This window comes from Simochromis diagramma, unplaced genomic scaffold (assembly GCF_900408965.1).
Source record: "Simochromis diagramma unplaced genomic scaffold, fSimDia1.1 OVJJ01000510.1, whole genome shotgun sequence".
Lineage (NCBI taxonomy): Eukaryota > Metazoa > Chordata > Actinopteri > Cichliformes > Cichlidae > Simochromis > Simochromis diagramma.
Genome location: NW_024387326.1, coordinates 3,575,125 through 3,600,804, shown reverse-complemented (window position 1 = coordinate 3,600,804; position 25,680 = coordinate 3,575,125). Strand labels below are relative to the sequence as shown.

At 39.1% G+C, this 25,680-nt stretch overlaps 1 protein-coding gene across 1 annotated transcript; it reads right to left on the bottom strand.

Annotated features, from left to right (window-relative positions):
- Positions 1 to 409: 409 nt before the first annotated feature.
- Positions 410 to 13,789, bottom strand: LOC120717808 (extracellular serine/threonine protein kinase FAM20C-like). The gene is made up of 11 exons (XM_040006057.1): positions 13,665 to 13,789; positions 11,076 to 11,609; positions 9,006 to 9,184; positions 5,510 to 5,588; positions 5,286 to 5,378; positions 4,652 to 4,767; positions 4,346 to 4,526; positions 2,816 to 2,925; positions 2,515 to 2,596; positions 2,342 to 2,401; positions 410 to 1,055 (listed from the first exon to the last, which is right to left on the bottom strand). Exons 2-11 carry the CDS (start codon positions 11,606 to 11,608, stop codon positions 794 to 796), a joined length of 1,695 nt encoding a protein of 564 aa, XP_039861991.1. The 5' UTR covers position 11,609; positions 13,665 to 13,789; the 3' UTR covers positions 410 to 793.
- Between the last annotated feature and the right edge of the window lie 11,891 nt (positions 13,790 to 25,680).

Sequence of the window (25,680 nt, the reverse complement as noted above, 5' to 3'; positions counted from 1 at the left end):
TGAGCGACATTGCACATGTGTCTGTAATATTCGATCTAACTCATTTGCAAAGTTGAAATAAATAATTTGATGAAAAATATGACATTAATAATCTAAACAGAGCTTTAGAGATCAGCTGTAACGTACACTCAACCATATAATACAGGCCTAATATTAATATTCGGCTATGCAAACACTTTTAACACCAAACGGTTAAAATAAAAATATAACTGACATATGCACTAAATGCACAGAGGCTAAAGGAGCGCAGTTTATTTATCTTTGAGAGTGCAGAGCAATGAAGAGATCACAGCGATGCTAGAAAATGATTTCAAAAGAAATTCCATAAAACTCCAAAGTTATTGGTTCTTATATCCAGAAAAACTTAATGGCGTGTAATAAAAATAAACAAACATTATTATTCCTCATTACTTAAGCATTGTTTTGGGAGGGGAAAACACCCCATTGGATAGAAAGTTGTACGCTGGAGAAGAAAAATGGTGTCAGACCTAAAAGAATGAATAATGTCTACAATGAGATGGTTTGAGGACTCCTTTATTTAAAATTTTGTAAAAGACATAGATATAAAAAAAAAACTTTAAGTAAACATCAAGTGTGTAGTTTGCTGCATGTTTTATTTTGTTTTTTTCATGTAAATTTGAACATTTTGATTTGTGTATTTGTATTTTTGCATATGTTTGTTGGTTTGATGTTTTGTTGTAGTTTGTCAAAAATATGAAAAAGAGTATTGGTAAGGTAACAGTGGGACAATAATCTATATGTCAGGTGTAATTGAATGTTTTTCTATATTCAGTCAGGCTGTAACAGCTGATCGTGGTCCTTGATCGTGTCCCTCTATGTCATTGTAAATGACATCATCATGCTTTTCCTGACACGTCTGCACTACTTGCAGAACTTTTGCAAGGCGCCGGTCCAACGCGGACAGATGTGGTTCTGAGAGGAGAGGGGCCACTCGCGACAAAGGATCCTGAGTCAGCGATTCCCGCATGATGTCGCTCAGTCGGAAATCAGGAAGAGACAGCAGACGCAAGCGGAGGAAGGTGGAGCGACGGATCCTGTGGAGATAAGTCGTGTAAGGGGATCGAGAAGATTTTGGAAAAGGAAAAAAGAAACTGGGAAAGAAAGATATTTGAACTAACACATGTAATTTTAAAATCTTTTAACCATATGCACGAATATCGTTTCCACCTTTGGTCGTCTTTTGATAATTTATTAATAAAAGCAGTAGTTTGATGCTATGTTGTGGGATCATGTAATATTATTTACACCTCTGCTGACTCAGGTACAAATCCTGTTCCCAAACAATATGTTGTTTTAACCTTTTAGCCGTGTTACACTGAGATTATGTAAATGTATTCTAACAAACTAGATAAAATGAACACTTGCTAATGTAATGTTAATTGCCCACTTACCATTTAATAGCTTGATTACCCATAGAGCTACAGCAGCTAACATAATTACTGTGGTCAAAGCAATCACATTAAAATTCCTTTATGAGCTTTTTGAATGTTGTTGTAGTATTTCTGTATAAAACAGCTTGGGAAATGCCATAAACAACTATGAGATTTTACCATGAATATTATATCTTAAAGGCCTTGTAGGAATTTAATACAAATATAGGGTGTACGTATGTTTGGCAACTAAAGTCACAGCCATAACAGCAGACAAAGCCTCAGAAACAGAAGCTGCTGCTTTAAGCTCGCAGCCTCTGAGTGCTGTACACCTGCTTTCATTTCAAGGTGGGTCTCCAACATTAGCAGCCCGTAGTTTCATTACGCAATACTCTTCCACTGCATGATATCTTGTGGCCAGAAAATACGTTTTAGCATAATCTCATCATGCCAAAGTGACCTTTGACCTCTGCATTGTCATCTTCTTCTGTTAAACATTCATGAGGCACATTTTGTGACGTTACAGGCTTGAAGAATTTCCTTAAGCTGAGGCGTAAAGGACATATTAGATTGATGAGAATTTGACGTATGAGAGGCTGACTCATAATAACTTTACCTTTGGGGACCAAAATCCAATCATGTCATCTTAAATTTGAAAATAGTCTCTCAAGCTGTTTCTGAGGTATCGAGATCATGAGAATGGTGTGATGTGAGGATAATATAAATCCATCAGGCAACAAGTGGCATTAGCTTAGTTGTTTTTAGATATCTTACTACAGAAATGTTACTAATTTGATGCACTTCTTCGCTAGAGTTGAGAATTTCTATCACACCTTGTGGGTTTATACACATTTGAAAACTTGACACTGACTCTTTTCTTACACCTGTCCCCCCGTCCATCATTTTTCAGCGCACAGATCAGTAAGCACGCATCTTTTGTCTTGTTTTACCTGCAACACTGCTGCAATGGAGCTAGAATGGATGGCTCATCTTGAGAGTGACGCCCAAACCTAAAAAAAAAAAGCCAGGATCAAAAACATTTAATGACGAAAAACTAACCTGACACCTGAGGAAGAAATGAAGTGTAACACGAGATAAGAAGGATCAAAGTTTTGATACTCACGCCCGTCCATTATCAAGGTGCAGAAGAAAAGTGTTGTTGCCAAATTGCTCAAACGTCTCATAGTGATGTCGGTCCATGTTGCCTTCAGATGGAAAACAATCAAGTATCATTTAAGGTTCATGACACTGTTAAAAATACTCTTTAAAAAGCTCTTAATGCAACTGTAGGGAACATCACACTGCTACTTTACTGATTCACTAATTTTATAGTTTGTTAAAATTCCTTAGGAAAAAAAGAAAATAAGGAGCGTTATACAGATGAGTGACTCCTATCAACCAACAAACAAATGGGCCTAACTGACTCATGAGGAAGTCCAGGACAGCCATATCTATGAGATCCACCAGTCTGGTTCCTTGATTGTAAGGAGGTGTCTGCTTCACTGTATCACAGTAAGCTGGGTCTTTTTCCCACCTGGGAACAAAAGAACAGAGACACTCAGACAGACAAAGGAAAACAGATCATGGCCTCCCTGTTAACAGTTTTTATTGCTTCCCTTCACATTTTTCTGCTTTTGGGGTTCGAGTTAGTGCAGTTCACCTTTGCTGTCACCTCATTTTGTAGTTTAGGTTAACTCAGATGTTTGAATTCAAAACTTTATCATTAAAAAGAATGCAGATTCTGGATATAGTGCCTATTTGTTTTAAGATTGTTTACATCTTGCAAGTCTTTACAGATACCACTAGAGGGCAGCAAACACCCACGATTCTCTAAACGCTTCAGACCAGGAACGTCAAACTCGTTTAACATCATGGGCCACATACAGCCCACTTTGATCTTAAGTAAGCTGGACCAGTGAAACTCCCCAGTGCAAAGTAGCTTAACTGCACATTTAATCCCTGAGACATCGCAATATAAGAAAAAGAAGTGCAATGTCTCAGTATTTCTACGTGATAAAGAAATGCTGCTGCTGCCGTTAATGAAAGAAACAAGTCAGCACAACTCTTTGGGCCGAAATTGTAAAAAAAAAAATGTGTAAAATTCAACAATATTCTGGTAACTAATCGGCCAGACTGTCCTGTAGTTATTAACAGAAAATGTCAATTTTTTTTTTTACTTTTATTTTTGTTTTTTAATGTGGTTACATTGTAAAAAAAAAAAAAAAATAATTCTATAGCAATAGTGAAAAAACAGTAACTTTCTTCTCATGTTTCTTAACTTTTTTATCTGTTACATTATTTTTGTAGTATGAGATGTTTATCAGCAGGACAAGCTATAAAATTTATGAAAATACCATTAAAAGTCCAAAATGTTTGCAGGGCCAGTTCTGGCCCAAGGGCCTTATGTTTCACACCCCTGGTCTAAATCTAGATCTTTATTTACACTCTATGCACACACTTATCAAAAGTTCCATCAGAGCTGCTTAATAGACAGTATTTTACTAATACCTAAAATACACGCAGGAACTGTTTCTGTTATCTTGTACTGGCTGTATTAGATTGTAAGCAGTATTACTACAAGGTTAGTAATCATCCTTCTATTGAGCTGGGGTTCAGATTGTTTAAAAGAAAGACACTGTGATCATTAGAAGTGACTCATTAACAAAGCATTCCAATATTTTTACCTTTAAAAAGAAAAACCATTAACAGACGACATCCAACGAAACTCCTAGACTCCTAAAAGTCTTGTTTCAAAACAGGCCACTCAATATAATGTCATCAGTCCAGCTATGGACAATTTACAATCACCAATTAACCTAATATCACTAAATATATAATTCCATTCAGGCATTTTCCCACTCACAGTTAGGACGTTTCTAAACATGTACTCTGTTCAGTTGTATTAAACTACATTCTGTATGTTAGTCAGACTGAGGTATGATCAGTGAACCCACTGTGCAAGCTTGGTGCGGCTGTAAGATCGCCTCCATGGGGACCTCCAGGACCTGCGAGGGGCAATGGTGAGGTCAGGCAGCATGGTAGCCAGGGAAACCTCCAGCATATGTGGCTGACCGCACACCGGGTGCTCCACTGAGCAGTAGTATTCACACTGCCCATAGAAACACACGTTCCCAGCTAGAGAGACAGCCATATATTAAAAATAAAGATTTTAGCAGAATTCAGTCCAATAGTTAGTTTTTGTTAAATAAACTGAGTGCTGGCGTGAGCCAACACTTACCCACATGCACCTGCACACATACCAGGGGAAGTGAAGAAGGTCTTAGACAGCCTGCGGTCGGTGGTAATCTCTTTGATCTCTGTGGTAACATTGATGAGCCGTCCAACCACTGGAGGGATTCTGTTAAAGCCCAGCAATCTGAGAAGGAGGAAGATACAGAGCGAGATGAAGAGAGGGAGCGAGTACAAAGAAAATACATTTAAAAAGGGAACACAATGTGTCAGCAAGAGCACAGGAAGTGTTTTCTTTTTTTAATCTTTATTTGTGTGCAGCATTAACGTCCTGTTTACTGGAACACCATCATCATATTCACGCATTGCACTGTCACACCAGAAAGCTGCCCAGTGCTACGACCCTCTGACCTCCTGGAAACTCCACATGTACACCAGGATCAAGACCTTGCTCAAGGGCACGACAGTGGGGTTAGTAACCACAGAAGAAGTGCTGCTTTTTCTCTTTACTTATCCAGCAAAGTGCAAGAATGAAACACTTGGTCAGGTTTTATTCTTCAGCTACCACTATTAAAACCTTTTCACACTTCTACACTCTGCGACATCTTCATGAACAAAATACTCAAGTGCCTGAAGTGTCACCTGTTGTGCGCCTGCCCTCAAGGACGCCTGCTACCTGCCGATCGGATGTGTAATGACGCGTACCTGTCAAGGTGAAAGGCAGCGATCTCGGCGTTGTGTCTTTCAAAGTCAGAGAAGTAAAAGAGGTTTACATCAGTCTCTGCATGTCTGGATTGCCTGTGCAACAAACAAAAGCGAGCGCATAAACATGCTGCTATAAGCGCATCTTGTCATTTACTAGTCAGCATCACAAAACACGGCAACAGGATGAATGTTTCTCAGACCGCTGCATTGCACCGGTGTCTTACTTCATGGGTTTGAGCAGAGCTTGTCCATAATTTGGGAACGATATGAGCAGTTTCAGTTGGGTGCCTCCTTTCTTTTGAACTAAAAGATACAAAGAGGGTAGATATCGGGAGCACAGCAATAATACAAAGGCAGATCATTGCTTACACAAGCACTCTTTATCATATTGATCAGCCACTGATAAGAAACGCATCACAGAGATGCATACAATTTAGATTCACTGCAGTGCATTACATCAGTTCCTCCACATGGTGGCCTGTTTTATAGTCAGAGCACCAACTGCCACCTCCATTTTGAGCATTACTCCAACAAAACATGTATAAAATCAATTTATCTTAGCGCTGAGGCCCAATATTATGCATCATTATTTTTAATACTAATGCTTATGTTATTCTTGTAAAGCCTTTGCATATTTATGATACCTTAAAATATTCCCTGCTGCTTCTAAACAAGCAGATAAGAGTATCATTTACATGCTTTGCCAGTAACGTCACCCCGTTTTACCTTCACAGAGGTCTGCATCGGACGGTTTCGATTTTTTTTTCTCCCCCATTCTTTCATCCCATCAAACCTGACCCACTTTATCCACACTTCAGACAACTGGGCAATGTGAAGCATGTGTTTATTCTCTTTCAAGTGAACTAGTTCAAATCAAGGTTTCAGAAAAAGAAACAGCTTTTATTTGCTGCAGACCACGGCTCTGTGAGCAAATCCTGTAAATGAATAGAAAGAAATTGTTAATATAAACCAAGCTGTGCCACATTTTGATCCATAATTCGCATTTCTGATTCTGAATATGTACCCAAATTTACACAAGATATAGGTACATGCAGGAATGAGAGCTAAATGTGGGGGAAAAGGGATGACACAGTGAGTAAATTAGCCTGTAGCCGAGATTAGTGCTTAATCTGCACCATATAACACAAATCTCAATGCATTATTCATTCTGCAGCATGCTGAGCATGGGTTTGCCTGTCTAAGAGAACCAACCACAAAATGAACATGTAGACATAAGCATATGTTTATGCAAAGGAAGGTGCATGAATATTTTATGCTTATGGATAGTACATGTACATCCAGTCTTTATGTAGGCACTTGTGCATAGTGGTGGGCCAGCTTGCATGTGATTTTATAGCCTTGTTCGGTTATGCACCCTTTCCATTTATCTAAGAGTTTCTCAACAGATATTAATAGTAGGTAGGATCTAAAAACATCTCTTTTAAAGTGGCACAAGTCTGAATGCCTGCAGTTACATTCATGGAGAAGCATGCGAGAGAATATAACAGTCTATGTCTCTCATGTACATGTGAGCTGCACAGTTTGCTGTTTTGTTTTTATGAATGTCTGAATATCTACATACTGGCACTTTTGTATCTCAATTCTGCTTCTCGTTTGTAATAAAATTAAGACAGTAATCCACAGTGCATTTTGCTATATGTGAGGCGGTGCATCATACAGCCACACACACACAAAGATCCGGTTGGTCCCTCCCAAGTTTAATGATGCTTGGTTTCATATTTGAACATGCTAGTCCCTTTTTAGCATCATTTTTCAGCATGCAGTGTATACCCCGCTAATGATATGATAAAGGTTTTAATCCATTATCTGTTTTAGGGTTTGATGTCTAAAGCCAATAAACAGCAAGTGAAATTGAAAAGAAAATACACGAAGCATCAACAGGGAAACCACAGTTATATCGATAAAGGATTTTCAAGACTGATACTAAGACCAATATGTGGTGTCTTATAAATCTGATATATTCAGTGATTTATTTTACTTTCAGACACACAAAACAGAAAAAAGATTTCCCTAAATTAGTTTTTGTAGTCATGTATGAGTCCTTACTAAGACAATGGCAAAGCTGTTTGGAAATTTTCCAGTTTTATCATCTCAAGAAATAGTGGATTACTTGGCTGTAAAAGAGGTGTGTTTGGAGGAGTAAATTTGAGGCTTTCAAACATAAGGCCACTGTAGCAATTATCAAGCATGGTGGTGGTAGCATCAAGCTTTGGGGCGTTTTAGTGGACAGAATCATGAAGGACTACCTCCAAAATCTTCAGGTTCAACTTAAATCAACATCTGATGGTTGAAACTTGGACACAACTGGGTGTTCCAACATGACAGTGATCCCAAACACACATGGAATGGCTTTCTTAAAGCCCTGATCTCAACTCTATTGAAAATTTGTGGACTATGTTTAAAAGCCTGGTCCATGCCAGGAAACCAACCAATTTAAATGAAACCACCTCCACCAGTCCTGCTGAGGAAGTGGTCAAATATCCAGCCAGATTTATGCCAGAAGTTTGTTGATCACTGACAAAAGCTTCTGGTTGAGGTGCAAGTCAGTAAGGGACATTTAACCAAACAATGAGGGTGTATATACAACTGCATGTATAATTTTATATTTGAAATCCTAATTAAATTCAAATTCTTGTTTTTTAAAGTTATTAAAGAAGTATGCTGTACAAATATTAGACCCTGGAAAAAGAATAGTTGAAAGAAGTCATTAGAAACCCCAAATTACCATGACGTTTATGGTCATGTTGATTGGGTATAAACTTTTGACCATAATCTGTGGTGTATAGGAAACCTATACTGACAGGTTGAGATGTCTGAATATCTGAATAACTTCTATACACTGGCCTTCTGTTTATAATTCTACTTGCATGTTATTCCATAGTTTGTTTGTTCCAGAGCATGTATGCAGTTCTTCTGGGGGCTGTAAGAAATCTATATACCTTCACACATCCACCTTCCTCATCCTCTCACTTTGTATCCACAAGGAGTTGTGAGTTATATAACAGTATACCTAATCCTCCTGGGTTTGCGCTTTCATTCTCTCTAAATGTGTTTTGTCGTTTTATTTGCATACATCAGTTTGTGCCTTTATCATCCCATATATGTGTCTTGTTTCCCCAAAGACAATGCTCACTGCTGTAAATATGAGCTTTGGCACACTTTATTCTATTCACTCAGTGAATACTCAGTCTTGCCTACGGCTCTCTTACAGATTAGCTTGTTTGTAATAACGGATCAGTTAAAATGAGAAAGCAGCAGGTTTGTGACTTTGTAGCTGCTGAGAGGAATCCAAATGAACATAAAGAAGAATTTACCACAAGTTCAAAACGCAAGGTAATGAAAAGCTCATTTTTTAAGTAAAGAAAACTTGCTGTATCAAACTATGCATTCCTTAGAAGTCCTTCTTTTGGTCACCCTAAAAGCAGTACAGATTACAGACGGATGTTTTGGCAGAATATTTATGAAGGACTATGGCCTGAGAAGGTTTCCTAATTGACTCTCCTCATCGTGGCATTGCAAAACAACCTAAGTCTCATTTCAGGATGTAGTTTGTGGGAGTAGCAAGATAAAAAGGAGGTTCATTAAGAAAATTGTACCTGCCCCCCTTCCTCTGATCTTTCTGGCACATTTCCCAGGCCCTGTTCTTTCCTTCCAGTCTCTTTGGCCTGTTAACCCTGCCTACCTCCCTTATGTGCTCACCTGCGCCAAGGATACGCTGTGTTGCCAAATAGTGAGTCAGCTGAGCTAGGTTGGGGTCTTTCCTGTTGTACAGCTCCCAGCGAGAGATGCCCAGGTGGAACCGCAGCCAGGGAGGGTGGGTCTCCACATCAGTTGTCCATGTGACTTTGTCATAGCCTTCCTCGTGACTGTTGCTTTGCCTTCAGGAGAGTATGTAGACATAATACTATAACACCTGCAGAACTGTTTAGTTATGAACAGAAATTCAGATATGAAACAAACTGCAGTTTTAAAATAAGTTAAAAGTCTAAACACACCAATTCTGTGGAAAGTTGAGCAACACAGTGATATAAAAAAAAGAGCTTCCATTGCATAATATTCATTTGGCAGCATGAAGTGACACAAGCCTCATGGCGAGGAAATAATGGGATGCTGCATTCCTTTAATAGTTATTTCTGAGCATGAAAGTGTGTTTCAAAAGTAATTTGTTGTATAGTCTATTCCAATTTAAAGACAGTCATGTTTCTGTGGCAGAGTGAAACTATATACCCACGGTATGCTAACATGCTTATAGAACAAAATCATGTGAAATAGAAAAGTACATCCTCTTTCAATTCTAAGGTTTTACATATCAGGATTTATTGAATAAACATGAATTCCTTACCAGGTTCTACAACTATTTAAACTTGACATTAACAACAACAACATGCGACACATTAAAGATTATTCATTAACAGCCTCGAGAATCACCTTCAGCTGTAATAACTTTAAGTAATTTGTGCTTGGGATCATTGTCCTGTTGCATGACCCAGTTTTAGCCAAGCTTTAGCTGTTGGACAGATAACCTGATGTTTGACTCTTGAATACTTTGGTATACAGAAGGGTTCATGATCAAAACAGACTGCAAAATAAACCCAGAATTATCACCCCTCCATCACCATGCTTGACAGTTGGTATGAGGAGTTTATGCTGATATGTTGTGTTTGGTTTTCTCCAAACATGGCGTTGTGCATTATAGCCAAACATCTCCTCCTGTGTCTGTCCAAAGGATGTTGTTCCAGAGGTCTTGCAGTTAGTTCAGCTATAACTTTGCAAACCTAAGCTGTGCTGCATGGTAATCCTTTCAAAGAAGATATTCTTGTTCACTCTTTTTCTCATCATGACCTTTAACATTTAATAGCTAACTGATGCTTGTAGAGTATTATATTGTCAAGACATTTGTCAATTAACAAGACTGTTTTGAATGTTTTCCACTTGTGAATAATCTTTCTCGCTGTAGAATAATGGACAGCAAAGTGGTTGGAAGTGGCATTACAACCTTTCCCACATTGATGTTTTGCATCAGACCTGCAAACCTCTGCATTTATAGAGGCGCCTCAACTTGCTGATGACCAGTTAATCAAATGCATTTGATTAGCGGCACCGGGCTGCTACTTACCCTCTTAATTCTTAAAGTAGCAGCAAGTGTAAATTAATTTTTTTGTTAAAAAATAATGACACGGTGTCATATGTGGCATGGTGTTTGAGGTTGTATTTACTGCATTTTAAGCCCACTAAGAACCAGATTATTTTTATGGTGTCCTGTGTGTAAAACCTTAGAACTGAAAGAAAATGTACTTTCTATTTCACATGATTTTAAAATTCTCAGGGTTAAAACATTAATTGTTTACTTCTAATCAGTTTGTATTAGCAGTTTAGTTTTGACTATCTAGCTAGAAAAACAGAATATTGTTTTTTAATTTAGTTTACAAAATTTACAGATCTACAAAAATCTAATTTACTATCAAATCGTCATTTTACACTAAAGACATGCATGGTGTCACTAGCTGATGAGCATAAAGGTCTGCTGGATGGGACTAATATTTCATAGCTACATCAGTAAAGAAAGTAAAGTAAAGTAACCTTTGAATGTTACCAAATGAAAAGCGGGCTACTGTAATTAGGGCAGCTTAAAGAAGAGCTAATCTTTTAGAAACCAGTGTTAATTATTCTAGGGGAGCTTCACAATGATGCAGAACGTAGGGCAGGTTATTTTCAAAGCCCTTCATGTTTCTATGTTATTAAAGTGTTTTTGGCATCTTTTTTACTCACCACTCACTATCATCAGGGAAGATGTCTTCGTTCTCTTCTTCCTCACTTTCTGTATCCTTTGCATCTTCTTCTGTTTTCAGCCTCATTAGCCAATCATCTTGCTGCAGCTCTGGCTGTGGCAGATTGTAAAGCGGATGCTTGAACAGTGCCCCAAGCTTAGAAGGACCATCAACTTTCTGAATTATTTTTCCAACTCCAATCAGTTTCTTTGACTTCTCAGCGACCTCATTTAATGAGCCTCGGACTTTATGGTGTAACATGTTTGCAGTCGGTTTGTGACGCACTTCATCGTGGGGGCGCCTCTGCAGTTTGTTTGAGGAGGCAGCATCAGAAGCAGGAGACTGGGAGACAGACTCGTGATGCTGAGTATCTGTTCTGGGAATGGAGGAGGAAGAGGAAGAAGTGGGAAAAACACAGGCAGTCTGGAGGACTGAAAGGCAAAAAAATGCCAGAAGGACATGGAGACTGAGGGACAGACAAGCCAGTCCCAGATAGATGGAGCGAGTGGACTGACCCAGGTTCCGTCTAACCATGCTGGAAGATAAAAGGATAAAACAGACCAAGGAGGCCTGTCAGCATTTCAAACTTGCACATGATAAAATATTTCCTACATATTGCATAATACACAGACACCCAGATAAACAGCAGCATGTATTTCATGCTTACTTGTAAAAACAGACCTGCCATATACCAGATTTCATGGTAACATGCTGTAATGCAGCTGGACTAGGCAAACTGCCAGTGCTTGCAACATCTGTGTGCTGCTTTGTTTGGTAGGTATGAGATTTACAACTCAAAACAAAATGACAGCCGTATGGTCCGTGTAGCAAGAGGGAAAGTTGGGTGATCATCATCTTCATTAAAATCTGTCATTTTGGAGCCACGAGGATGGTAAAATCCCTGCGGAATTGGGAAAATGTGATAGTTCCTCTAACCATCTGCTGTCAGTGCTTAATATGAGAGCCGCGTTAAAAGTCATTAAGCTCACTGAACGTCTGCGTGGTTGCTTCCAAATATGGCAAACTGACACCATTCAAAGTGTAGTAAATGTTTTTACAGCAGCATGATCCGATACCCTGCACATGGACATTTAAAGAAAATAAAAGAATTATAATCATAATGTCTCGAATTGTAAAAGGTTTCAACATGCTTTATTTATTACTTTTGCTTCTTTCATATTAAACATGATACTTGCTTCATTTATGGTAGATTCATATATTTATGCAGTATAAGAGTAAAGTAAAAGTAAGACAAATACACTCACTGGACACTATATTAGGTAACGGGTTGAGTCCCCTTTTGCATTCAGAACTACTTTAACTCTTCATTTCAACAAGATGCTGGAAACACTACTCAGAGATTTTGGTCCATATTAACATGGCAGAATCACAGAGATGCTGCAGATCGTAATCTCCAGTTTCACCAAATCCCAAAGGTTCTCTATTAGATTGAGATCTGGTGACTGTGGAGGCCACTTGAGTACAGTGAACTCAATGCCATGGCCAAGAAACCAGTTTGAAAGGGTATGAGATATGGTGTGTTATCCTGCTGGAAGCAGCCAACAGAAGATGAGTAAACTGTAGTTATAAAAGGATGGACATGGTCAGCAACAACACTGAGGTAGGCTGTGAGATTTAAACTATGCTCAGCTGGTGTGAAGGAGCTCTAAGTGTGCCAACAAAATGTCTTCCAAAACCATTACACCACCACCACCACCCTGAACCATTGGTAGAAGGCAGGATGGATCCATGATTTCATGTTGTTAATATCAAATTCTGACCCCACCATCCATTCAATGAATATTTTCAGTTTTTTAGACCATACTTTGTAAACACGACAGATGGTCATGTAGGTAAATCCCAGTACACAGCAGTTTCTGAAATATTCAGACCTTCCTGTCTGACACCAACAAACATGCCACGTTCAAAGTTACTTAAATGACCTTTCTCCCCCATTCTGATGCTCAGTCAGAACTCCAGCAGGTTGTCTTGACCATGTCTACATGCCTAAATGTGCTGAGTTGCTGCCATGTGATTGGTTGCATTTCCAAGCAGCTGAAAGTACAAGCAGTTAGTGATTGTAAGTCATATAAAATGTAGAAACCAAAAGTATTTACTAAGTTTGTTCTTTTTTTCTGTTCGTGTTGATACTACCAGAATAATACTGAACTTCACGAGCACAGTCACAGTCATCAAGATGCTGTTAGACATCTGCTTGGGTCTTCTAAGTTTAAACATAATTGAAATAATTGTGATATTAAGGAAAAGGGTGTGAAGCACATTTTACACACAGTAAATCTTTAAAAATCCCAGCAAACCCTAAACACAGCTTTTGTGAGGCCAGCTATTCATCCTACTTATTGTCACCAACAGTCCTTAATGCACAGCTCTTACTGCATTGTGTGATTGAAAAGGAAAACAGGTTGAGAGAGACATGCGTGCATGCGTTCACACAGCAGTAGTTAAGCATGAAGCTACCAGGCAATCATTTGCATAAAATTCTCAAAGAAAGAAAAGTTCACTAAGAAAATCAATATATTATTGATCAATTTGCTGCTTCTTTATGTGGAGCAGCAGACTGGAGACTTACATCTCTTTCCTGTCAAGACCTTTTTTCTTCCCACTCTCGCTCCGTTCCACTCCCCTGCATGTGTGGACTAGAAAGAATTTAGTAGTAATTTTCTGGTCCTGATCTTACCCAGTAAGACTGCATTTGTGTGTTTGTTTGCTGTCATGCGGTCACTGCGGCGCAAACAGAAAACTGGCGTGTTGCGGTGACCCGTGTCTCTGTGACCCAGAGTTACGATATTTTACTTTGGATCAATGCAGATTGCATAATTAAGTCAATGCTAAACACAAGTCCTGTTAGAAGTGGTTCCAAATCAGGATGTCACTATTTGTGATTGGTAGGTATCACCACGTATTCAAAAACTATGGATCCATTAGTTCTTCCATTGTAGCCCACCTTGCTTCTCTTTATATTTTCTTGTCTTCTCATAGGCCCTGACTTAAAATGAAAATCATTTTTGCCCCCTGGATTTGACTTTCAAGAGGACACTTGATGCAGTTTGTGGTTTGTGTTTGAGGAGATACATATAAATATATATGTGTGTGTTTATATACATATACTCCAAGTGATGTCCAATGCAGCAGGCTAGATCCACTTTAGATTAGATCCTGGCAGCGCAGGTGCACACACCCACATAATGAATTGGTATTCTGAAAGAGCTCAGATTAAATCAAATATTCATTTTGTCTTCTTTCAACCTGCCTCTGTCCTTTATCATAAGCCATCCATCTTGTATTTCATTCCACGGCTTTAAAATCCTTTTCTCCGACTTTCGATATTCAGTGCCTTATGGGGATTGAAAAATTGTTCTCTCCTGCAATCTAATTAGCTAACGAAATGTTCCTATTAATTAGCTCACTTTGCTCTGAGAGACAATGTATTATTTATGTTGAGGCAGGTCCCAGTAGAACAGATTGATGTTTTCCAAGCCTGCGGCAGTATGCTGTGGCATTATAAGACGGTTCCTGTTGTTTCATTACTTGCAAACAACTCTTAAACGTCGCAAATCAGGTTACAGTTAAAACACACATGCATAAACACTAGCATGAAGAAAGGGAGAGAAAGAGAATAGATGACTAGTTACAGCTCTCATGCATGACGAATTTATTCCAATTACTCATCGTGATGATAATGTCTCTGCAGTCGTAAACTGGAATAATACTTGGATGTAATGTGGACTGGAGCCATTAAAGCTTTAATGATTCATGGCCTGATGTGCTAAAGTGCTGTGATGTTTTAATGCATTTTCAATGAAGCATAAAAGTAAAAGTGTGACGAGTGCATCAGAATCTATTTGGATGCATTTTCAGTGTTTGGAGGAGGCTTGTGCCGCACGCTGTATGATGTTTTGCAGATTAGCAGGGAAACAAATGCTCTGTTTTATTTTTTGAGCTTAAAGGCTCCTCCAGTTCATCCAGAGGGAAACATTACTTATTATAATTCACGGCTTTTTTTGTAGTGCTTTTATTTATGTAGCACCAAATCACAACAACTGTCACCTCAAAATGCTTTATACTGTAAGGTAAAGACCCTACAATAATAGAGCAGAAACTCCAACAATCAAATGACCCCCTGTGAGAAAGCACTTGGCAACAGTGGGAAGGAAAAAACACCTTTTAACAGGAAGGAAGCTCCAGCAGAACCAGGAAGATGGGTTACAGCAGCAGAAGACCACACCTGCCACTCCTGTGAGCTAACAACTAAGACTACCATTCAGATGGTAGTCTTAGTTCATCATCAACAATCAGATGATGGGTTTTAGAATTGGACATAAACAACATAAAAGCATGAAACCATCCAGCCTTGTATCGATGGTCGTGTGGGGTAGGGGAAGGGAACTCCAGGCTTCAAGAGAAGGTGTCCGGTGTCCTGCAGGTTTTAGATGCGCCCTTGATCCATCACAGCTGATTTAAATGGCTAAATTACCTCCTCAACATGTCTTGAAGTTCTCCAGAGGCCTGCTAATGAACTAGTCCAGGGGTCAGCAACCTTTCACATCCAAAGAGCCATTTGGACCCAGTTTCCACGCAAACGAAAACACTGGGAACCGCAAATACTTTTTGACATCTAAAATGAAGATAACACTGTATATATTGTTTTTTACCTTTATGCTTTGTGTGAACAACTAAGGTGTGTTGCTTATGAAATCCTTGAAGTGCTACAGAGAAAATTACATTTTATTTATATAATTAACACATTTTGAACTCTTAAATAAATATAATAAAAGGAAAGACACCCAGCTGAACTAAAATGATCCATGTAGCAAACAAAAACTGTTATATCGCCTTTGGGCTTTTGGATCCTTGACCTGACCGAACTTCTGCTCCTGAACCTCTGCGCACAGCGTCTGCAAATCCGGGCTGTACGAAGTCACTTTCATCTTTACGCAGGACAGTAAGCTGTCATCTGTGAGGCGTGAGCGGTGTTTGATTTTAACATAGTTCACGGTGGAGAATAGCTGCTGACATAATGTGGATCCGAAGGTCCATAATTGGCCTACCTGGGGTTGAAAGTCTCGATAAATACACGGCGTTTCGGCGGGTACACCGGCTTCCGAGTGTGACGCTTATTTTGAGCGATGAAAAAATAATAGAATATAATTGTATTTTTATATTTCAATATCACAATAATCTTCCAATTTATAACTACAAGTTAAAAAAGAACTAACATAAATAAAATACACTTCAGCTAAATACTTCTAATTTATTTTCCCAAACCACGCGGAGCCGCGCTATAAGGACTAAAGAGCCGCAGGTTGCCGACCCCTGCACTAGTCATTTGATTCAGGTGTGCTGACCCAGGGTGATATCTAAAAGCTGCAGGACACTGGCCCTCTCTCGAGGCCTGGAGTTCCCTACCCCTGGTGTGGGGGATACTTTCTTTGCACACTGTAGGCCCCTTAATACCAACTGAACATTGTTTAACTGTATCACTGTATACCTGATTATTCTTGCTGACCAAGTCCTTTCCTTTATAACCACAGTGTACACATCTTCTGATAGCTGCTTCCAGCACGATAACACACTATGTCACGTATCTCAAAATATCCCAGCTGGATTCTAACTGTTTGATGCTATCATGTCAATATGGAGCAAAACCTGTGAAGAACTGCTTCCAGCACTTTATGTCGAATGCTTCCAACCCAGTATTAGCAGTAGCATGTAACGAGACATAGTCGTCATGCTCCAAATTATGTTAAATAGGCCATTTGTTTGAAATGACTTGTTTGAAATTATTTTCTGAATGGATGCTAATACATTAGTAAGTATTGAAAGGATAATTACAGTGTATTTCATCATGCTGCACTTCTCATTGACATAGTTAGTGTGGTTCTATTGGTCATGCCAGCTTTTTACAGGGGCCTCCTGTGTAGCAACTTGCTGACTGCCCTATTCCTCTGCAGACAATGGGGAGAGAACATTTTATAAGATTTTTAAGACTTCAAAACAAGAAAAACATACAACTTAAAAAAGCACCACTGAAGAGGTTTTTCCAAACAGCAAGAGCGCCTTTTAAAGTTTGGATGCTGAGCTGTTTCACCAAAGACATATGTGTAGTGCAGCACATTATGCCTGCGCCCCCGTGCCCTCTCGTCCCCATCAAAGGTTGCAGGGTCTGCTGCTTTTAAGGGAAGATTGCTGATGTTTTCAAAGCTGACACAATTCACTGAAATCCAGCACACTCGTTCTAACGGCGCTCTGATCACAGAACATCAGTAAATCCATTTTAACACAACATATTTTAAATTTGTGTTGCGTCCACCATTTTTTATTGCTTTTCTCTCACTCACCCTCACATAAATCATACCCAAACACTCCCATTCAAACAGTGAAAAACATCCTTCAAAGCTTTGAAGCCCCGTTTCCCTCGCAGCAGTTGCGGCTTAATGTAGGTTGCTTGGAAACAACCCAGAATTTGGCACCTAATTGGAGCGTGCGTGTGCTCCATTCAGCGGGCAGGCGGCTGGCGACTCTGTTGTGCAAACTCAGGATAATTAGACAAAGTGAATTCTAGATCACATCTGGCACAGTGGAGGGAGAATAAGCAGCAGAGGGCCTATTGGATCATGTGGAGTGTTGACCGCTGAAGGCCTCAGAGATTTAACGGCTCTGTTTTTTTGTCTATGCTTGCGTGCACTTGCAAGAGTACTTGCAATTTTATTTGCCTGTGTCCTTATTTGTGTACTAGAGATAGCACATGTGTGTAAATTAGTGTTCTGTGGAACTACTGAATGAAAAAACTGCTCGACAGGCCTTTTGAACACGCAAGGGAGCAAGAGTTTGTGCTTCTTTTTTTTTTTTTTTTGAAGTACTGAGTGCTGAATACAAAGAGGGTGATGTGTTTAATCACGTCGGTCGATGTCTGAAGTGCTGGAGGCGCTATATCTCCCTGTGGTTTTCTTTGTCTTTGTGCTTAACCTACACAATCTGTTTTTACGAGTGTGTGTCTGTGTGTGTGTGTGTGTGTGTGTGAGACAAATGCGAATGATACGTTTCATCATGTGTTTCCCGGTGTTTGATGTGGCGTAGGAGCTCCTTAGTCTTTCACTCATCATTCTACTCCCTCTCTTCCTTTCTCACTCCGCCACAGCTCATCTCTCCACTGCTCTGTCTCCCACCTGCTTTCTTTCTGCCTTCACCTCTTCTCTCTCTTCCACCCACTCCTCACTCTTCCTCCCCCACCACCTCACTTTCTTTCCTCCCCCCCCTCTCTGTAAGCTCAGAGGCCCGGAGTCTTTGAAAGCTTTGACTCCTGTGGCTCTGGCTGCTGCTGCTGCTGCTGCTGCTACACTCCCAGTATGGATGGGCATGAATATTTCATCTCTGGAGTAAAAGAAGGGAGTGAGAGGTGGTTGGGGGGCAGGGTTGGTCGGAGGCGAGGAGTGAATAACGTGTAAGATGGAGGAGAAAGGGCAGGGGGGAGGGGGGAGACGTCATAGAGAAAGACAGGTGAGTGCAGCAGGTACAAATTATTACAAAGATGAAGAAATGCAAATGCAGACGAGATGAAAAGCTGAAAACAGGAAGAGATGGGAGTAAACACATGTGGAATACCAACTTGTGTTAGAGCAGAGTCCCTCTGCTATCCAGCCGTTTTTGTATTTGTCTCGAGTAACTCTCATCATTGTCCTCGTCTACATTCCGTCGCTTCTCTTTCTTCCTTTCGGTCTCTCTTTCTCTCGCTCCACATCTTGTCATCATCCATTTCAAGGTGACAGCTTGTAGGATAATCTAATCTTGCATCTCTCCACATGGGACAATCTGTCACTGGCTCAAACAAAGCATGTAGATATGTGTTGAATATTTGTGTGCATGCTATTGTGTGTGGATGAAAGTGAGAAGAAGAAAAAAGGAAAAGACAAAAGGAATTTGACTTCACAGGAACACGATTTTTAATTTAGGGGTTTGATTGTTAATTCAATTCAATTTTATTTATGTAGCGCCAAATCACAACAACAGTTCCCCCAAGGTGCTTTATATTGCAAGGCAAAGACGGTATGATAAAAAGAAAGCAGAGAAAACCCTAATAATATGACCCTTTATGAGCGAGTGCTTTGGCGACAGTGGGAAGGAAAAACCCCGTTTAACAGGAAGAAACCTCTGGCAGAACCAGAGTAAGACAGGACAAAGACATGCTGTGGAAGAGAGTGAGAGAATAGTAATAACTAATGCTTTGAACAACACGATTCATTTATAGCTGTAAAAAAAAATTGCTCTAGGGTAGTGATGTCACATACATGACAATCTCCTGATGCAGCCGATAAATGAGAAAATAAATAAAGAGATGGAAGAAATCCCCTTCAAGCATGTTTTGTGTTGATGTTGTATAGTTTGCCTACCAGAGAAACTCTGCAACTGTGCTCTTGGCAACACATATTTGGAATGCTTTAAACACAAAAACCCGGTGAGCCGAGCAGAGAAATTCATGATTTATGACAATTAAACACGATTTTCATAACCCGTATTGTCATATTTTCTTCGACACTACACTAAACACATTTTAGGGAAATCTGTTTATGTTTTGTGGGTCTGGAAAAAAAAGAACAGATATTTCTGATTACATATCTGATTTTTAAATTGCTAAACTCTATGTTTTGTACTGTGCATTACTTGAGTTGCCATGGGATAGAGTATATTTGCGCTCAACAACAGCTTACAAGAAAGAATATTTTCTCCCAAGGAAAATATAATTACACTATTGTAACAATGAATCCCGAAACAATAAAAGCACACATTCAGGGACTCCCCTGAGAGCTGCAGTTGTTAACAGTTAAATGTTTAATCCTGGTACCGGAACACTGAGGAGCTCTAATGATCTACACCGGGAAGAATGGAAGAATATCTGATGTGGGACTAGGAGCTGTTATAATGCGGGTCATGGGACCACACTGTCTTTGATGTGATTGGTCCATCTGACAGACGTGGTGGTGGTGGGGCTTCCATAACTGGTCATGCTAACGTGATACCAAGGGAGATTTTCTTTTACTATGTTCACTACAACTACCAACAACTTTCTTTTTCTCCATAATTAAACAAACAACATAAACTAAACCATACTGGGTAATTTATTCAAAACTAAGCTCAAATCTTTTAAAGTTATTCCACACATTTGCTACATTATTTGTTTAGTTTCTTTTAATCTTGTCACTCTACTCTTGGGTTTAAGCTAACTAGACAGCATGCTAAATTTGCCGTGCTCAACAAAATAATAAATAATAAAATCTGATTACAGCTGTTCAAAGTGATGCATCACCTTCACTCTGCTCACACTGTTACCTGTCCCGAGGATTTGATATCCAGCACGTAACTCTAGTGTAAAGGCAGGATTCTTTCTACAGAGCTATGAGAGAAGTTTGAGATCTTCACACTGAGCAAACAGAGCCTCAGGTGGTCCGTGATAAAGCAATATGCCTGTCTTTGAAGTGTTGGCTATCAGCAATGTAGCACACTCAATATGAGGACAGTGACCCTAGAGTGGGCTTCACTGCACTGAGGCAATGGTTTCTTTCTACAGTGTATAAATCCCCCCCCCCCCCAAAAAAAAACAACCATATTGTAACTCATCTATCCTGCCTTCAAGTAATACAAGAGAAATGTTGTCCTCCCAAACTAAAATACAAACATTGGGGGTCTGCAAGCTAAGCTTACAATGCAAAAACAAAGTGGATAGAAGCTTGCACATAAAAATCATTGATGATGGAGGAAGAGTGTTAAAAAAGATTGCAGGGCACAGCATGTAACAGACCACATGGCTCATGAGTCAGAATGCTCCAACAGTGCCGTACTACCAATACGTGCTCGTGATCCTTAATTAATGAGTTTACATGAAGGTGAGTGTGTAGTGCTATTGGAGGATCCATTGCTAATGAAGTGGCTTATTTGTGTCCACTTCCTTGATTGTAATTTTTGAATATGGAGACAATAGCTGAGAGGACTTACAAGGAGAGAGACAGAGAGGGAGAATCAGAGAGGGTAAAAGAGGGAGTCATTTTTAATGTTCTCTGGGCACTCTTGTCAGAAAAAAGCCAAGACTGCAAATTGTGTGTTTGTGCATGCCTACCTACTGTATGATTGTGTATATCCTTCTACCCAGCACATAATTGATTTGGAGCAGATGGTAAAGCCCTCAGAGGACACGAATGCTCGCTCTGAAAATGTTTAGAGGACAAAGCAGAAAGCACAGCAATGGATTCATTTTTAAATGGGTCTCTTCAGACACACACGCAAATGCACCTTTTTTTATTATCATTATTCTAATGAACGGCATTGGAGGAAGAGGTACTCAGGCCTTTTGTGCCACAGTGTACAAATCCTCCCTCTTCAGTATTACGTGTCTCCTGCCAGTTTGCATGTCTCACCCTTCACCAGTGCTTGTACTCAGATTCCACTCATTCTCTCAGCTCTCCACTCATCTTCTGATAGTAATTTAACTTTACACCACATTTTTTTAGGAATGAGCGTGCAAGGCAGTTTCCAGAAAATTGTATTTAATAAAAAATGCAGGTGTTGATTATGCACAGACTAATGAAAGCATATCAGCTCCAAGCTTCATGTAGACCATGAGTAAGTATAACAGCACGCTATGAGGACTTACGCTACAGGTTTTAAACCAAAGGAACAGATTCTTCACAGATAATAAAGACAAGTGGATGCATGGCACACGTGATCAACTTTGAATGAAGATTTAAAAAGGAATGAATGAATGAAAGGAATGATAGTAAATCATTTAGGATTTCATGAATAAAAAAATAGAACAGAGCAAATTGTCACAGACAGCAAAGTGCGTTCGTGCATACCAAATGTTGTCAACAAAGATGAAGGCTCCCGAGTTACCTACTTCAAAAAATTATGATGCGTCTGCTCACCGCATCGCAAAGAAAACGGCAAGACAAAAAGATGGAAAAAGAAGTTACAATTTATTTATTCTTGTGTTGTGTTACTGCTCGATCGACTGCAGCTGGTCCATGCTGAGGCTCGGCTCTTTACCAGCACATGCAAACCCTGATTGGCGTTCTTACACTCTGATCTCCTCGCTGATCTTTTAACCCTGCACACTCGTGTTAGATCATTGATGTCTGCAGAGCAAATGCTCCTAACCATCCCGAGGTACAGTTTCAAACACAGAGGAGTTTGTTACTTCGCAGTAGTTCCTCCTAATTTGTGGCACAAACTGCTGCTTCACCTTTTTCTTAAAACCATTTTGAAAGACTATTTTTACTCTTTGACTTTTAAAGCAGACTTCTGATCATTTTTTTTTATTTATGTTGTTTTCTTTTTTAAATTTTTCTTGTTTCTATGTTATTTTACACTTTTATCTGTACAGCACTTCAGATCCAGAGCATTTACTTAATAAAGACGTAAAACTCAACTGCACTCATAGATCATGTCACTCATATCTATATTACTACTATATAAAATGTATTTTGTATTGTTTAAATACATGTCAGTACATTTTATATATATGGTTGTAGAGTTATGTTATTTTGTAAGATTGCATCCTATTGCTCTAATTTTGTTGTGCTTGCATAATAACAATAAAGAGTCTCGAATCTTCAGTTTTAAGCCTCAGTCTTGTGTGTAACGCTGCATCTTTTTAACAATTAACAGAAATACGTTACAACATGTGTACAGCTCAAGGATGCCGTCTTAATTACTACATTTCTCAGCAAGTTATTTTGAATATTTATGGTTGCGCAAAGCACGAGAGATCCATCTAAAGGTTTGAGCTGTTTGTGCAACTTATTAACAGAAAATGGGATTATCATGATTTATTCACGCTGCATTTATTCTACTGATGCTTGAAAACACAAAGGCATGGTTTATGAGCGTCGGGATCGCTAATAGGCTACAATTACGAGCATCTTTCATCGTCGACTCATGATCCAAAAGCTGGCACAGCACCTAAACAGAATTCATTTCTTGTGGATATTTGGTTTCTATCACCCATCTGCTCCCTCTTCCACCAAAATGTGGCCTCCAAAGGGAGCTCAGGAGACCAGAGCTCCCTTTGGAGCTCTGGTCTCCTGTCTTCTTCTTCTTTAAATGAATGCCATATGTACATGGTTTAATGACCAAAGCAATTTAAGTTCCACTGTGAGAAACCTGTTCCTACTTTCTGAAACAAGGGAAAGCAGCCATTAAGTAAGTTCTTTCCAAAGTGCTACAAAAATATTGATTGGTTGAGACAGCATGAGTTACACAATCAGGTGGGAAACCAACAAATAGTATCCAGCCCTAATGCTGTGTTCAGAGCCTGAACTAAATGAATGAAACATAAAGCAAACCAATGCCGTCTATTTAGAATCACATAAGCCATTTGGTGTGTAGATTTGTGCCAAGTGCCTCCCACACGGTGTCATGCCTGTATATATTTTTAACAAGCGGAGCCTCAGAGGAAACAAAACCAACAACTTTGGCAGTATTACAGATATATACAAAGCCGGTTGCCTGTATGTGAAAGAGTGCTGCGTTAACAAAGCTGTAAAGGATCGGCGAGGGAGGAAGATGGGTGACATAAACGGAGGAGGGGAAACGCTTGTTCCTGTCCAGATGGAGCCTCTGTGGGAGTTTGGCCTGTGTGTGTGTGTGTGTGTGTGTGTGTGTGTGTGTGTGTGTGTGTGTGTGTGTGTGTGTGTGTGTGTGTGTGTGGAGGCTGCGTAGGTGAAATACCTACTAAGTTAAATAAGAGAAACTGATGAGTACGCTGATATAAGGATTTCCATGCAAATTAATTATTGAAATGTACATATGGTATAAAAATGTTTCTGCTTAGTGTAAGTAAATATAATTAACTCTAATAATAAGTGAGTTATCAATTATTACCTACATTTTCATGAAGTCAGATTTTGCTAAAAGTGCTCAATCATTCAGGACCAGTCCAGTGACCGGAGGGCTTCCTCTAATCAAAAATATGATTATTATTTTATAATAATTCACAAAACCAGTGCTGGGATCATTACTCAAAAAAGTAATACAATACAACTTTATTTATATAGCACATTTAAAACCGAAGGTACACCAAAGTGCTTCACAACAAGGTTAAAACACAAGATATAAGATAAAAGGCTATAACAGAGTACAAAAAACCCCCAAAAGTACAGACAAAACAAAATATTAGAGCAAAGTTTAGAAGATAAAATTACTAGATATTCATAAATATAAGGTGGGGGTATTTATACAGTGGAACATTAGCAGAAGATAAATAACACAAGGGTAAAATATAGGGGATGTGCACTAACTAACTGAAAACGCTTGGTCAAACAGGTACGTTTTTAACTAAGATTTAAATGAATAGATGGAATCAGAGGCGCGAATAGCAGCAGGAAGATTGTTCCAGAGGCTCGGGACTGCCAGGGCAAAAGCATGGTCACCTCTGGTCTGATCTAGGCTGCACTAAGAGTAATTGTCCTGATGATCTTAGGGCTCTCCTAGAGGTATATGGATTAAGGAGTTCAGTGAGGTAGCACGGCACAGTATTGTTTATGATTTTAAAGGTAAGCAACAGAATTTATTACACATTACTCAATACTTTTTAAAAAAAAACATGGATTACCAGGCATAATTATTCTCCAGAGAAAGTAATTCTAACATGTCTCAAATTACATTCTCAAAAATGGCTAGTTAACAAACTAAGCCTGAGGCTACAGTCCCACACACTGACACAGATCCCCATCCTAATGAGGACACACTTTTACTTTTACTGTTTAAATGCGAAGTCTAAACCACAAAGCAAAGTTGATAACCCCCCCGAGACAGGGGCAGGTATAGAGAAATTTGTGGCAAAATCAAAACCATCTCTTTGCACATATCGAGGTGTTACCATCAGTAATATGTATTATATATGGTTAAAATACATTAAATGCAGTAAGTATACACATGTTTCATATAAACATAGTTTGTAACTTTTTTTTATCTGCTTTAGTCAAAATAATGAAACATTTTAGTTATGCAAGTTTGGATTTTAGGTACTGTATAGCCTTTATAATAAATAAGCGTGTAGCCCAATAGCTACAAAATCCAGAAAGTTACAAAACATGAGGTGAATCAGTTAGAAATACAAGTCTAACTTAAGTTTCACACTCTTTTTGTTAGAAATAATCTAACTGTCACATAAATTGACACAAAATGTCAGAAATCTGCATAGATATGAACAAATCTTTCACCAAAAATTAAAACCTAATTGTTCACGATTTACTGGGTTATAACACTCACCTTCATTCCATTTTCAGAGAGTAACAATGAACCACCTGTGTTATAATCTGACATGCCCATGGTGTTGATTCAAAATTTGCTGTGTTGTAATCATAGGTGTTGGTTGCTGCTGACAACAGGAAATGAAGCGTTTCAAAATGTGTTATAGACACGGTCAAGGCCATTTTATTTATACTGTGTCAAATCACAACAACCTTAAGGTGCTTTATACTGTAAGGTAGACCCTACAGTAATACATACCACCGGGTCCATTTCACGCTTTGCCTCTCCAAAACGTGAAGTGTACAGACATTCAGAAAATGCATTAACAGCAGGGGGAGATAATA

What these genes read in the sequence shown, in the direction of transcription:
- LOC120717808 (XM_040006057.1), bottom strand. Translation starts at nt 11,608, where the DNA reads ATGGTTAGACGGAACCTGGGTCAGTCCACTCGCTCCATCTATCTGGGA. An exon ending in TTCCCTGATGATAGTGAGTG is followed by an intron (nt 9,185 to 11,075) that starts GTGAGTAAAAAA and finishes ACTCTCCTGAAG; the next exon opens with GCAAAGCAACAGTCACGAGG. An exon ending in TGTCCTGGACTTCCTCATGA is followed by an intron (nt 2,597 to 2,815) that starts GTCAGTTAGGCC and finishes TTCCATCTGAAG; the next exon opens with GCAACATGGACCGACATCAC.